At 37.8% G+C, this 14,144-nt stretch overlaps 1 protein-coding gene across 1 annotated transcript; it reads left to right on the forward strand.

The window, feature by feature from the left end:
• The first annotated feature begins 10,215 nt into the window (after nucleotides 1–10,215).
• LOC136383544 (putative olfactory receptor 2W6) lies at nucleotides 10,216–13,687 on the forward strand. Its single transcript, XM_066353537.1, has 2 exons — nucleotides 10,216–10,306; nucleotides 12,264–13,687. Exon 2 carries the CDS (start codon nucleotides 12,282–12,284, stop codon nucleotides 13,224–13,226), a length of 945 nt encoding a protein of 314 aa, XP_066209634.1. The 5' UTR covers nucleotides 10,216–10,306; nucleotides 12,264–12,281; the 3' UTR covers nucleotides 13,227–13,687.
• The last annotated feature ends 457 nt before the right edge of the window (nucleotides 13,688–14,144 follow it).

Consider the following 14,144-nt stretch of genomic DNA (forward strand, 5'->3'; position numbering starts at 1 on the left):
TTTTGTGGGTCTATACTGCTCCTCCCCCTTTTTTACATATAAATATTTTTTTCTTTTCTTTTATTTTTTTTCTTTTTTGTCTTTTTCCTTTACCCCTATATTACTTCTCCCCAATTCAGGCCCTCCGCCACAGGTATTGTTTGTTCTATCTAGTACAATATAATTCACAGTTCATCACAAGATTTTCTCAAAAAAGAGGGGAGAGGAGAGGAGAGGAAAAAAAGGAGGGGAAGGAATTATTCCTTTTTTTTCCTCAAATTTTTATCTTATTTTATTTTTCTTTATTTAAAGATTAATCTTTAAAAAAAAAAAAAAACACGCAATTTTTTATTTTTATTTTTATTTTTTTATCCTTTTATTCCTTTTAAAATCTCATTAATACTATCAAGAAAACCACCCTCAGATGCCATTAAAGAAGAGAAAATCGATTATCATGGATACAAAAGAAAGAGAGGTAACACAGAGAGATGAGGAAAAATCTATGGAGAAAAAATTTAAGATATTGGAAACCTTGGAGTTAAACGACAGAGAATTTAAAATAGAAATCCTAAAAATACTCAGAGATATACAAGAAAACACAGAAAGGCAATTTAGGGAGCTCAGAAAACAACTCGATGAACACAAAGAGTATATCTCCAAGGAAATTGAAACTATAAAAACAAATCAATCAGAGATGAAAAACTCAATTCATGAGCTGAAAAATGAGGTAACAAGCTTAGCTAATAGAACAGGCCAGATAGAAGAGAGGATTAGCGAAATAGAAGACAAGCAACTTGAGGCTCAACAAAGAGAAGAAGAAAGAGATTTAAAAATTAAAAAAAATGAGATAGCCCTACAGGAATTATCTGACTCCATCAAAAAGAATAACATAAGAATAATAGGTATATCAGAGGGAGAAGAGAGAGAAAATGGAATGGAGAACATACTCAAACAAATAATAGATGAGAACTTCCCAAGCCTGTGGAAAGAACTAAAACCTCAAATTCTAGAAGCAAACAGAACTCCAAGTTTTCTTAACCCCAACAAACCTACTTCAAGGCACATCATAATAAAATTGGCACAAACCAACTGCAAAGAAAAAATTCTCAAGGCAGCCAGGGAAAAGAAGAATACAACATATAAAGGAAGGCCCATTAGATTATCATCAGATTTCTCAACAGAAACTCTACAAGCTAGAAGAGAGTGGACCCCAATATTTAAAGTCTTGAAAGAGAGGAACTTTCAGCCACGAATACTATACCCATCAAAGTTATCCTTCAAATATGAAGGAGAAATAAAAACATTCACAGATATAGAAAAGATGAGAGAATTTATCACCAGAAAACCCCCACTCCAGGAAATACTAAAGGGGGTTCTCCAATCAGATACAAAGAATAAAAAAACAACAACAACAAAGCCACAAGTAAAAGCTCCAAGAAGAACATAACAAAACCAACTTTAAACTGTGACAACAATAAGAAAGGGGGGAGAGGATGAAGATTAACAGTAGCAAAGGGCGATGGAGCGCAAAAGTACTCACAAAATAGTGCACTACAATGAACAGGGTAGGAACCCTTTTCAGTACTTAAGGGTAACCATCATTGAAAAAACCACCACAGAAGCACATGATTTAAAAAAGATAGCAACAGAGGAAAGATGTATGGAACACAACCAAATAAAAACAAAAGATAAAAAAATGAAAGAGAAGAATCAAACAAGGCACAAAACTAACAGAAAGCAATATATAAAATGGCAATGAGGATCTCACAAGTGTCAATAATTACACTAAATGTAAACGGATTAAACTCACCAATAAAAAGGCACAGAGTAGCCGAATGGATCAAAAAAGAAAATCCAACTGTATGCTGCCTACAAGAAACTCATCTAAGTAACAAGGATAAAAACAAATTCAAAGTGAAAGGCTGGAAAACAATACTCCAAGCAAATAACATCCACAAAAAAGCAGGCGTAGCAATACTCATTTCTGATAAAGCTGACTACAAGACAGCAAAAGTACTCAGAGACAAAAATGGCCATTTCATAATGGCTAAGGGGACACTGAATCAAGAAGACATAACAATTCTTAATATATATGCACCAAACCAAGGAGCACCAAAATATATAAGACAGCTACTTATTGACCTTAAAACAAAAACTGACAAAAATACAATCATACTTGGAGACCTCAATACACCGCTGACGGCTCTAGATCGGTCATCCAAACAGAAAATCAACAAAGACATAGTGGCCTTAAACAAAACACTAGAGCACCTGGATATGTTCATCCCAAAGTGACTGAGTATACATTTTTCTCCAGTGTACATGGATCATTCTCAAGAATTGACCATATGTTGGGCCACAAAAACAACATCAGCAAATTCAGAAAAATTGAAGTTGTACCAAGCATATTTTCTGATCATAAAGCCTTGAAACTAGAATTCAACAGCAAAAAAGAGGGGGAAAATCCCACAAAAATGTGGAAACTAAACAACATACTTTTAAAGAATGAATGGGTCAAAGAAGAAATAAGTGCAGAGATCAAAAGATATATACAGACAAATGAAAATGATAATACGACATATCAGAATCTATGGGACGCAGCAAAAGCTGTGATAAGAGGGAAGTTCATATCACTTCAGGCATATATGAACAAACAAGAGAGAGCCGAAGTAAACCACTTAACTTCACACCTTAAGGAACTAGAAAATGAAGAACAAAGACAACCCAAAACCAGCCGAAGAAAAGAGATAATAAAAATCAGAGCAGAAATAAATGAAATAGAGAACAGGAAAACTATTGAAAAAATTAATAGAACAAGGAGCTGGTTCTTTGAAAAAATCAACAAAATTGACAAACCCTTGGCAAGACTTACCAAGGAAAAAAGAGAAAGAACTCATATAAACAAAATCCAAAATGAAAGAGGAGAAATCACCACAGACATCGTAGATATACAAAGAATTATTGTAGAATACTATGAAAAACTTTATGCCACTAAATTCAACAACCTAGAAGAAATGGATAAATTCCTAGAACAATACAACCTTCCTAGACTGAGTCATGAAGAAGCAGAAAGCCTAAACAGACCTATTAGTAGAGAAGAAATAGAAAAAAACATAAAAAACCTCCCCAAAAATAAAAGTCCAGGCCCAGACGGCTATACCAGCGAATTTTATCAAACCTTCAAAGAAGACTTGGTTCCTATTCTACAGAAAGTCTTCCAAAAAATTGAAGAAGAAGCAATACTTCCAAACACATTTTATGAGGCAAACATAACCCTTATACCAAAACCAGGCAAGGATGGCACAAAAAAAGAAAACTACAGACCAATATCTCTAATGAATACAGATGCTAAAATACTAAACAAAATACTAGCAAATCGAATACAACAACATATTAAAAAAATAATACATCATGATCAAGTGGGATTCATCCCAGAATCTCAAGGATGGTTCAACATACGTAAAACGGTCAACATAATACACCATATCAACAAAACAAAGAACAAGAATCACATGATATTATCAATAGATGCAGAAAAGGCTTTTGATAAAATACAACACAATTTTATGTTTAAGACTCTCAACAAAATGGGTATAGAAAGGAAAATATCTCAACATGATAAAGGCCATATATGATAAACCATCAGCTAACATCATACTAAATGGCACAAAACTGAAGGCTTTCCCCCTTAAATCAGGAACAAGACAGGGTTGTCCACTCTCTCCACTCTTATTTAATGTGGTACTAGAGGTTCCTGCCACAGCAATCAGACAAGACAAAGAAATAAAAGGCATCCATATCGGAAAAGAAGAAGTAAAGTTATCACTTTTTGCAGATGATATGGTCCTATACATCGAAAACCCCAAAGAATCCACAAAAATACTTCTAGAAAAAATAAGCCAATACAGTAAGGTCGCAGGATACAAAATCAACATACAGAAGTCAACAGCCTTTCTATATGCCAACAATGAAACATTTGAGAATGAACTCAAAAGAATAATCCCCTTCACGATTGCAACAAAAAAAATAAAATACCTAGGAATAAACATAACAAAGAATGTAAAAGACTTATACAATGAAAACTATAAACCATTGTTAAGGGAAATCGAAAAAGACATTATGAGATGGAAGAATATTCCTTGTTCTTGGTTAGGTAGAATAAATATAATTAAGATGGCCATATTACCCAAAGCTATATTCAAATTTAATGCAATTCCCATCAAAATTCCAATGACATTTTTTAAAGAAATGGAGCAAAAAATCATCAGATTTATATGGAACTATAAAAAGCCCCGAATAGCCAAAGCAATCCTAAAGAAAAAGAACGAAGCTGGGGGCATTACAATACCTGACTTCAAACTCTATTATAGGGCCACGACAATCAAAACAGCATGGTATTGGCATAAAAATAGACACTCGGACCAATGGAACAGAATAGAAAGCCCAGAAATAAAATCACATATATATAGTCAAATAATTTTTGACAAAGGGGCCAACAACACACAATGGAGAAAAGAAAGCCTCTTCAACAAATGGTGCTGGGAAAACTGGAAAGCCACATGCAAAAGAATGAAGCTGGACTACAGTTTGTCCCCCTGTACTAAAATTAACTCAAAATGGATCAAAGATCTAAACATAAGACCTGAAACAATAAAGTACATAGAAGAAGACATAGGTACCAAACTCATGGACCTGGGCTTTAAAGAGCATTTTATGAATTTGACTCCACAGGCAAGAGAAGTGAAAGCAAAAATTAATGAATGGGACTACATCAGACTAAGAAGTTTTTGTTCAGCAAGAGAAATTGATAACAAGATAAACAGACAGCCAACTAATTGGGAAATGATATTTTTAAGCACCTGCTCAGATAAGGGCCTAATATCCAAAATATACAAAGAACTCATAAAACTCAACGACAAACAAACAAACAATCCAATAAAAAAATGGGAAGAGGATATGAACAGACACTTCTCCCAGGAAGAAATACAGATGGCCAACAGATATATGAAAAGATGCTCATCTTCTTTAGTTATTAGAGAAATGCAAATCAAAACTGCAATGAGATACCACCTCACACCTGTTAGATTAGCTATTATTAACAAGACAGGTAATAGCAAATGTTGGAGAGGTTGTGGAGAAAAAGGAACCCTCATCCACTGTTGGTGGGAATGTAAAGTAGTACAACCATTATGGAAGAAAGTATGGTGGTTCCTCAAAAAACTGAAAATAGAACTACCTTATGACCCAGCAATCCCTCTACTGGGTATATACCCCCAAAACTCAGAAACATTGACTTGTAAAGACACATGCAGCCCCATGTTCATTGCAGCATTGTTCACAGTGGCCAGGACATGGAAACAACCAAAAAGCCCATCAATAGATGACTGGATAAAGAAGATGTGGCACATATACACCATGGAATACTACTCAGCCATAAGAAATGATGACATCGGATCATTTATAGCAAATTGGTGGGACCTTGACAACATTATACGGAGTGAAATAAGTAAATCAGAAAAAACCAGGAACTGCATTTTTCCATACATAGATGGGACATAAAAGTGAAACCAAGAGACATTGATAAGAGTGTGGTGGTTACGGGGGGGAGGGAGGAGAGGGAGAGGGAAGGGGGAGGGGGAGGGGCACAGAGAGAACTAGATAGAGGGTGACAGGTCAATCTGACTTTGGGTGATGGGTATGCAACATAATTGAACTTTAAGATAACCTGGACATGTTGTCTTTGAATATATGTATCTTGATTTACTGATGTCACCCCATTAAAAATAAATAAAATAAAATTAAATTAAAAAAAAAAAAAAAAAAAACAAAAAAAAAAAAAAAAAAAAAATAAAAAAAAAAAAAAAACTATGGCCCACCAGTTTGTGGCTCCGTTGTTTCTTTGCCTACTGTCCGAATCCAATGAGAACCTGCAATAGCCGGGCTGCTGTGATGGTGGCCCTGGAGCTGGCTTCTGTCTTTACAGGCTCCATTTACAACAAAGTGAAAGATGACCTTAAGAGACACTTGGAGCCCTGGCCAGATAGCTCATTTGGTTAGAGCATCATCCCAATGGGAACTGATTGTCTCTCTCTCTCTCTCTCTCTCTCTCTCTCTCTCTCCCTTTCTTTCTCACTAAAATCAATGAAAAAGATAATAATAATTTGGCCCTGGCAGGTTTTGTCAGTGGATAGAACATCAGCCTGGCATCTGGACATCCAGGTTCTATCCTCAGTCAGGGCACACATCTGCTTCTCTTCCTCTCCCTCTCCAGTGGCCATTGGCCTCAGGCACTGAGGATTACTCAGCTGGTCTGAGCATCAGCCTCAGATGGGGGTTACCAGATGGATCTCAGTCAGGGTGCATGCAGGAGTCTGTCTATCTCCTCTCTTCTCACTTATAAAAAAAAGCTATTTTTAAAAAGAAGAAAAGAAAAGTAAAGTTCAAAGTGTGATGGATCTTTGACATCAAATCTTATGAATATATATATATACATGTGATAAAAGTTTTTTGTTTTTTTTTAAGTTAGAGAAGAGAAGATAGACAGACTCCCACATGTGGCCCAACTGGGATCCAGCTGGCAACCCCAGTCTGGGGCCAATGCTCGAATCAGCTGAGCTACCCTCAGTGCCTGAGTCCAACACTTGGACCAATCAAGGCACTGGCTGCAGGAGGAGAGGAGAGAGAGAAGGGGGAGAGGAAGAAGAGAAGCAGATGGTCACTCTCATGTGTGCCTGGACTAGGGATGTGAGCATGCCTGATCAATGTTCTATCCACTGAGCCAACCAGCCAGAGCCATGATAAAAAGTTTTATAAATAATTGGTTGTACACTTCCACAAAAGCTAATGATACAAATTAGGCTAAATTGTAATAAAAGAGAATGTGTTTAAATAGATTGCTCACAAAAATTAGGGGGTATTTCAAAATGAATATGAAGTGATAAAAAAAAGAGAAGCATTTGATATTTTTTAATTGAACAAGAATATCAGAAAAGCAAACAACAAGGCAAACAAATGTGTTCAGTTAGCAAATGAGATGCAAAACCAACTTTAACTCCATTGGTGAAAATGCACTATACAAGAGACTGAAAGTACTGGAGTAGCTGCACGTTCCCTGATCCCCTAATTTTTGTGAGCAGTATATAATTGCACTTGATGGGAAAAATGACTGACAAACTTACAGACTTGATTTCTTTCTCTGATAGCATTCCATGATGCCATATTACAACTTATTAAGTCATATGGTAATGTGCTGGGAGGCATCTCTCATAATCACTGATAATCCTTGAACTGTATTATTTTATTTTATGGAAAAAAAAGCTTCCCAGAACTTTAATATTGCCATCAATTACAAGTTTAAGTGTATTTGTGATGGATTACAGGTAGGTTTAGGGTGTGACTAAAAGTCAGGTGGCATAAAAATTTAAATATTGCTTCTGAAATGTCTTTTTTGGCTAAGAATTTTACCTCCCCCATTGAGTTAACTACCCTCACAAATCCCCCTTATTTCTCGGGAGACTCATTATCTCACGTAGGAAATTCTTGAAAGCATAAAATTCTCCAGGTAGTTCTCCCTAGTTTCCATGAGAAAGTATTGAGTTGAGATGTATTAAGTTAATAATTTAAGTATAAAAAGCGATTCTCAGGGGAATGGCTCCTCTAATTGTGCCAGGAGTTTTGGTGGAATACAGAATTAATATTGACTAATTTCAATTGCTCATCTACATATTTGTGTTTCTGTTGACAAGTAAAAATCATATATGCCATTTGTTTACAAATTAATGAAGATGAAAGTATCAGTTTTTCTATTCATCTTTGATCTTCACAAAATTAATTAGTGTTAAAATTATAATATATGACTTTAATAATAATGTTTATATTTAAAACACAACACTTGACATGGTAATGACCCAATATAATTTGTTTCTACTTAACAAAAGTACTTAGAAATGGCCACTGAAGTTAATCATCCATAAGATATTAATAATAATGGTTATTAAAACCTAAATAATATTTTAAATGTACAAAATGCATTTATATGTATTATCTCCTCTGTATCAACTAAAATTTCTGGTTATAGAGATGAAATGTGACATTCATCTCCCTTAGAAGTCTTTGACAGGTAGGTATAGAAAATATGCTTTCAAGATGTCTCCATTTCTACCTTATTCACCTAGGACTGTAACAGATAGTGAAGTGAAGGAGCACAAGCATACTGTTTTTCTTTCTTTCTTAGTAACCAAAACCTGTTGATTTATTCTAATGCCAGCCGGAGTCATTTGTCATTCAGATACATAGTAACTTTCTTGAGATAGTCTTAATAATTTTACATCAAACTTGGCAAATTGAAATAAGATTATTTTTAATATTTTTGAGCTCTTTGTTATTTTTATATTAATTTTAAATGTCAAAGTTAATCTCTCTTTTTTCATCCACCCTCCTCTTGATATATCTGTCTTAAAAAGAAAATATTCAAGTTAAGCTTTGTTATCACGGACCTTAAAATTGCACACAGAACTCATCTGTAGTAAACAAAAGGGTGAAGGACTGTGACCAACCCTTCTCTGCCCTGTCTAGCCCCAAGCAGAGGACACAGGACACATGTCACCAAGGAAATCAATCCAGCACGAGCAGATGCTCACACATTTTTCATAGGTTCTAGGTTTTGTTCTGAATGAAGGGTAAGGCGGCCACTCTTGGCATCTTAGTGTTCAGTACTGACTCTTGGTTTTGGTGAGACCCAGTGAAGAGGATTTGGTGCTCTCTCTGTATCTGCCTCTCAGGTGAATGTGTAGAGTGTGTGTGTGTGTGTGTGTGTGTGTGTGTGTGTGTGTGTGTGTGTGTGTGTGTGTGGTTGCAGAAGAATAATATCTCCTTTGAGACCTCATGCTCTTCCCAACCCTTGTTAGAGATAATTAGTTCAGAGAATTATTGAAAAGAAAGTTTTACTCCACAGGGGGAGGCAGAAAAAAAAGTGTCCAATTCTATATCAACTATGAAACCCATAAGAAGTTCTTTCTTTTCAAACTTGAAACCTTGGAGCCCTTCTGTGCTCCCTGAGCTAAGTGTACATCAGAGACCCTCTGGCTTCCTTACCTGGGGTGGGAAAGGGATGGGTATTCAGGGCCTTCAGGTGGTATAACTATTGTTTGCTCATCGACATTCTCTCTTCATCTATCCAGATTCAGTTTGCTGGGTCCTGTTGCCTCTTTATCATTTTACCTTTCTCACAGATTTCCTGAATGTCATCTTTCTTTTCTCCTGGTTTTCACTATGGTCATTTCACTTGGACTCTTGTGTGAAGTCTCAAGAAAGAGAAGGAACTGTGGACATGGCATGTCTGAGTGTGCTGTCCAATTTGGTGAGTTCATGATCCTGGCTAGGAAGAAATGGGATCCAGCCCTCTCTCCAGTCATCTGGTTTTGGTTTGGGTTTTTTTAACCATAGACTATAGCCGAACTGTGGGCAGTTAGACATGTTATTCACTTTAATGTAGGCTTGATCAAGTTGTAAAGATGGTGGTTAAATCTCACTCATTCTATGAGAAAATTGGAGAGAGATTTTGAACTCACTTAATGGAGTTCTTACCAAAAACATGATTTTAAAAACCATTGGAATCTACTGAACTGGAAAACCTTAAAAATAAAATACTCATTGTGACTGGGTAGCTCAGTTGATGAGAGCATCATCCAGTCATGCTGAGGTTGCAAGTTGCATCCCAGTTAGGGCACATACAAGAATCAACCAACATGACTAAGTCGAACAAGTTGATGTCTCTCTCTCACTCTCTCTCTCTTTCATTGTGTATGTGTGTCTGTCTGTCTCCCTTCCTCTCTCTCTAAAAATTAATAGACGCTGGGCCTAAGCACGTTCTGACAGCTTCTACGCCCAAAGTACGCATGTGAACACATCCTGGCAGGCAAATTTTAACTGAAGTTCTCAGTTTCTGAATAAAAATGTGACTTGTTTGTCTGTCTTGCCTGTACCACTGCAATTAGCTACCTGCCCTATTCAATTTATAAGCAGTAGAACTCTTTATATTTAACTTTGCGCAACAAATTACAAGAAGTGAGTTGCAGATTGAATTTTGCAATTTATTTGGATTCTCCACGTGCAGATTTGGCATCACTGGTGCTGCCTAACCACAGTTAGAACGAGACTACCGGACCGGTCTCTGGAGTGAAGCCGCGGGACTCCAGCGGGTCCCACGTGCCGGCCACGTGACCTGGGCAGCGTCTTCATCACTCCCTCTCTGGCCTCAGTGGCTCACTCTGTACTGCTGAGTAATGACACCGCTGACCTCCGGGAGCTGCTCTGAGCATGAAACGAGGTAAATCAGGTCAAATGGTTAACATTAGCTGCATTACTATTCCAATGATTTGTAATTCCTGTTGTTATTTTTTCTTTCATGATTTGAGATCTTTTAGACATATGGATATTTGCGAAGACTAGCTCAACCTTGGGATCAACTTCCCCTCCAGAGACATTCGCTATCATCAGTTTGGTGTGTACCCTCCCAGTTTGCTTACACACACATATCTGTTTTTTCTTAATGACTATATATTTTTTAATTTCCACTTTACAAGAGGTGGAGGAAAAGCTGCAATGCTTGCGATTGTCAGCGTTGGTCCTCAGTTTTGTAGTCACTGGATTGTCTATCCCCACCCCCAGTTATTGTCCAATGTGTCCATTATCACTGGAGAAGCTTGTTGTAGCTTCTGGTGATGACTTTGACAGTCCTATAATTTCGAATAAGTGTCAGCATTAAGGTACAAAATCTTAGAACTGTTGTTGGCAATGCATGCCACAACATGATTTAATTAAGGCATAGAGCAGTGGAACCCTATTTTGTGCCCCAATTATCTGAGAGATATAATACATTCCCTTTTAATGAAAGTCACAACTCTATTCCTTCTTTTTTTTTTTTTTTTTTTTTTTTTTTTTTTTTTTTTTTTTTTTTTTTTTTTTAGAGAGAGAGACAGGAAGGGAGAGAGATGAGAAGCATCAACTCATAGTTGCTGCACCTTAGTTGTTCATTGATACTTTCTCATATGTACCTTGACAAGGGGGCTCCAGCCAAGCCAGTGACCTAGGCCTTCAAGCCAGTGACTTTTGGGCTCAAGCCAGTGACCATGGGTCATGTCTATGATCCCACGCTCAAGCTAGAGAGCCCGCACTCAAGCTGGTGAGCCCACATTCAAGCCGGCAACCTCAGGGTGTCAAACGTGAGTCCTCAGCATCCCAGGCTGATGCTCTATCCACTGTGCCATGGTCAGGTCAGGCAAAACTCTATTACTTCTTAATAACTGCTTAGGAAAATATGCAAAAATATCAGAATGGGATTTTGCCCTTGGTTAACTTACTTTTATATAATACACTCCCCCTAAGACATAACAACACTGCCCAATAATTGAAAGTGTAAAGTATCATAAATATTTTTTAAATCGTTCATTTCTATGGGTTTATAAGAGATAAATAGATGAAGTAATCCACTTCATGGGAGTGAAGTCCTTTGTGAGACTAAACGTGAATAAAAAGGGAGGAAAGACTATTGAAAGAACACTAAATATTAATTAGTTCCATTGGGATTGAGTTCTAGCAGTTTTTTTATTTTTATCATTTTCATTTTTATAGGAAAGCATTCTGAACTTCAGAAAAGTCTCCCAATCCCAGGGTTAAAATAAACCATGTGGCTATAAAACATAATTACATCAGAGACTGGATGTTGGGTAGGGGGCATGGTCAGGTCATGCTTTTATAAGAAGAATGAATGGAATCAAGGTGTAGGTGTAACAGTAACAAGGTCATCTTCTTCCTAAGATTTTACTTGGTCACTTTTTCCCTTGAGTTGAATATGATTCTAGGTTTCCCATTGTTGATGGCACATCACTTAAAGTGAAATTCCAGCTAACAGCAAGCTGGGTACTCTAAGGTGGAGACACAGCCCCTATTCCTATTTATTGGTTACATATTAGTAGAAGATTTGATGTTTCTTCATTAAAAAACATTTTTAAGTAGACTATTTTGAATGTTTACTTCTTATAAAATAATTAATAACTTTTGACATCCTGCCAGTCTGACAAGAATGATGTAAAAGGTTGGTGAATAATCACAGCCAGGAGTCTGAAAAACTCCCAAATACTGTACCCCTCAGACCAAATAGGGACTACCTAATGCCCATTGAAATTCTTGGTGGGACACCTAACATTTCCAAGGAAGTTCCCAGCACCATCCATTTTGAGGGACTATAGCTATACCTTTCACGATATTCATCTTTCTCCTAACAGGTGAATATATGGTTACAGATGATGGCAAAGGGCAATAGAAGTTCTTTGGAAGATTTCATCCTGGTAGGCTTCTCTGACCGTCCCCACCTGGAGCTGGTCCTCTTTGTGGTTGTCCTCACTTTTTACCTGCTGACTCTTCTTGGCAACATGACCATCATCTTGCTCTCGGTTCTGGATTTCCGGCTGCACACACCAATGTATTTCTTTTTGGCCAACCTCTCATTCTTAGATATGTGTTTCACCACAGGCTCCATCCCTCAGATGCTCTACAACCTGTGGGGTCCAGATAAGACCATCAGCTATGTAGGTTGTGCCACCCAGCTCTACTTTGTCCTGGCTCTGGGTGGGGTGGAGTGTGTCCTCCTGGCTGTCATGGCCTATGACCGCTATGTTGCTATCTGCAAACCCCTGCACTATATGGTCATCATGCACCCACACCTCTGTGGGAAGCTGGCTTCCATTGCATGGTTGAGTGGCTTTGGCAATTCTCTCATAATGGCACCCCAGACATTGATGCTCCCCCGCTGTGGGCGCAGACGGGTGGACCACTTTCTCTGTGAGATGCCAGCACTAATTGGCATGGCCTGTGTTGATACCATGACCCTTGAGGCACTGGCATTTGCCTTGGCGATCTTTATCATTCTGGCACCGCTCATCTTCATCCTCATCTCTTACGGGTACATTGCACGAGCCGTGCTCAGGATCAAGTCTGCTGCCGGGAGAAAGAAAGCCTTCAACACCTGTAGTTCCCACCTGATCGTTGTCTCTCTCTTCTATGGTACAATCATATACATGTACCTCCAGCCAGCAAACACTTATTCCCAGGACCAGGGCAAGTTCCTTACTCTGTTCTACACAATTGTCACTCCCAGTGTTAACCCCCTTATATACACACTGAGAAACAAAGATGTCAAAGAGGCCATGAAGAAGGTGCTAGGAAAGGGGGGTGCAGATGTACAGTAAAGAGTGATCAAGCTTTGGGATTCTCTTTTGACCTATCTTCTATATATGTTGTTAGAACCAGCAAGTAAAAGAATACTCTGACATTCTGGATTAAGAGATGCTTAATAAGAAAGGGAATTCAATGGGCTAGCTAGGTTGAGAAAATGCAAAATTCCTGAGCTGACAAGCACTTGTATTCCTCTCAAATCCTTCTAAGCACTAGGAAGACTTCAATCCTGGGCCCAACAGTGATCACTGCTTGCAAAATACCGGCCATGAATGTAGACACCCGGCATTTTTGTACCTAGACCAGCTTCTGTCACAATGATCTGTACTTAGTGAGTGCTCAACATATATGAAAAGAAAGAACTTAGAAGTAGGGAAGTACTTATTCTGTCTAGAAAGTTCACGTGTACTTTTATAATAAGTGCCAAATACCTAAATGACATGCAAAATAAACAGTTCGATTATCTAGTGTTTGGTACCTCCAACACTGCAACATGGATCCCTAACGTGGGTCATGCATATTTTGAATTATTTATGCAATTGAGTTTAATAATGTTTATGTCTGACTTTCTGAGGCAACAGAGAATGAAGAATAAAGGATGTATAAAAGCAGGACTGTGAGGTATTTGCTTTATAAAAAAGGAAGAATTTCTTACTTATATTCAATACCTAATACTTCATTAAGGACAAGCTAAGGGGCCTTCTTGCTTAGTTTGAAGACTGTTCATCTGGTCATCTGCACTTTCCCCATATGTTACCAGGACAGACAGAGGCAGAGAGGAGTAAGATGAACTCTGGGAGCAGTTGAGCAGTTGTTTTTTGAGAGAGAGAGAGACAAGGAGAGAGAAAGAGGAACACTGAGCTGTTTTTTGTTATGTGTCCTGATCGGGGACCCTGACCAGAGACTCGAACTGGCAACCTTTGTACTCTGGA

The sequence above is a fragment of the Saccopteryx leptura genome, chromosome 11, assembly GCF_036850995.1.
Source record: "Saccopteryx leptura isolate mSacLep1 chromosome 11, mSacLep1_pri_phased_curated, whole genome shotgun sequence".
NCBI lineage: Eukaryota > Metazoa > Chordata > Mammalia > Chiroptera > Emballonuridae > Saccopteryx > Saccopteryx leptura.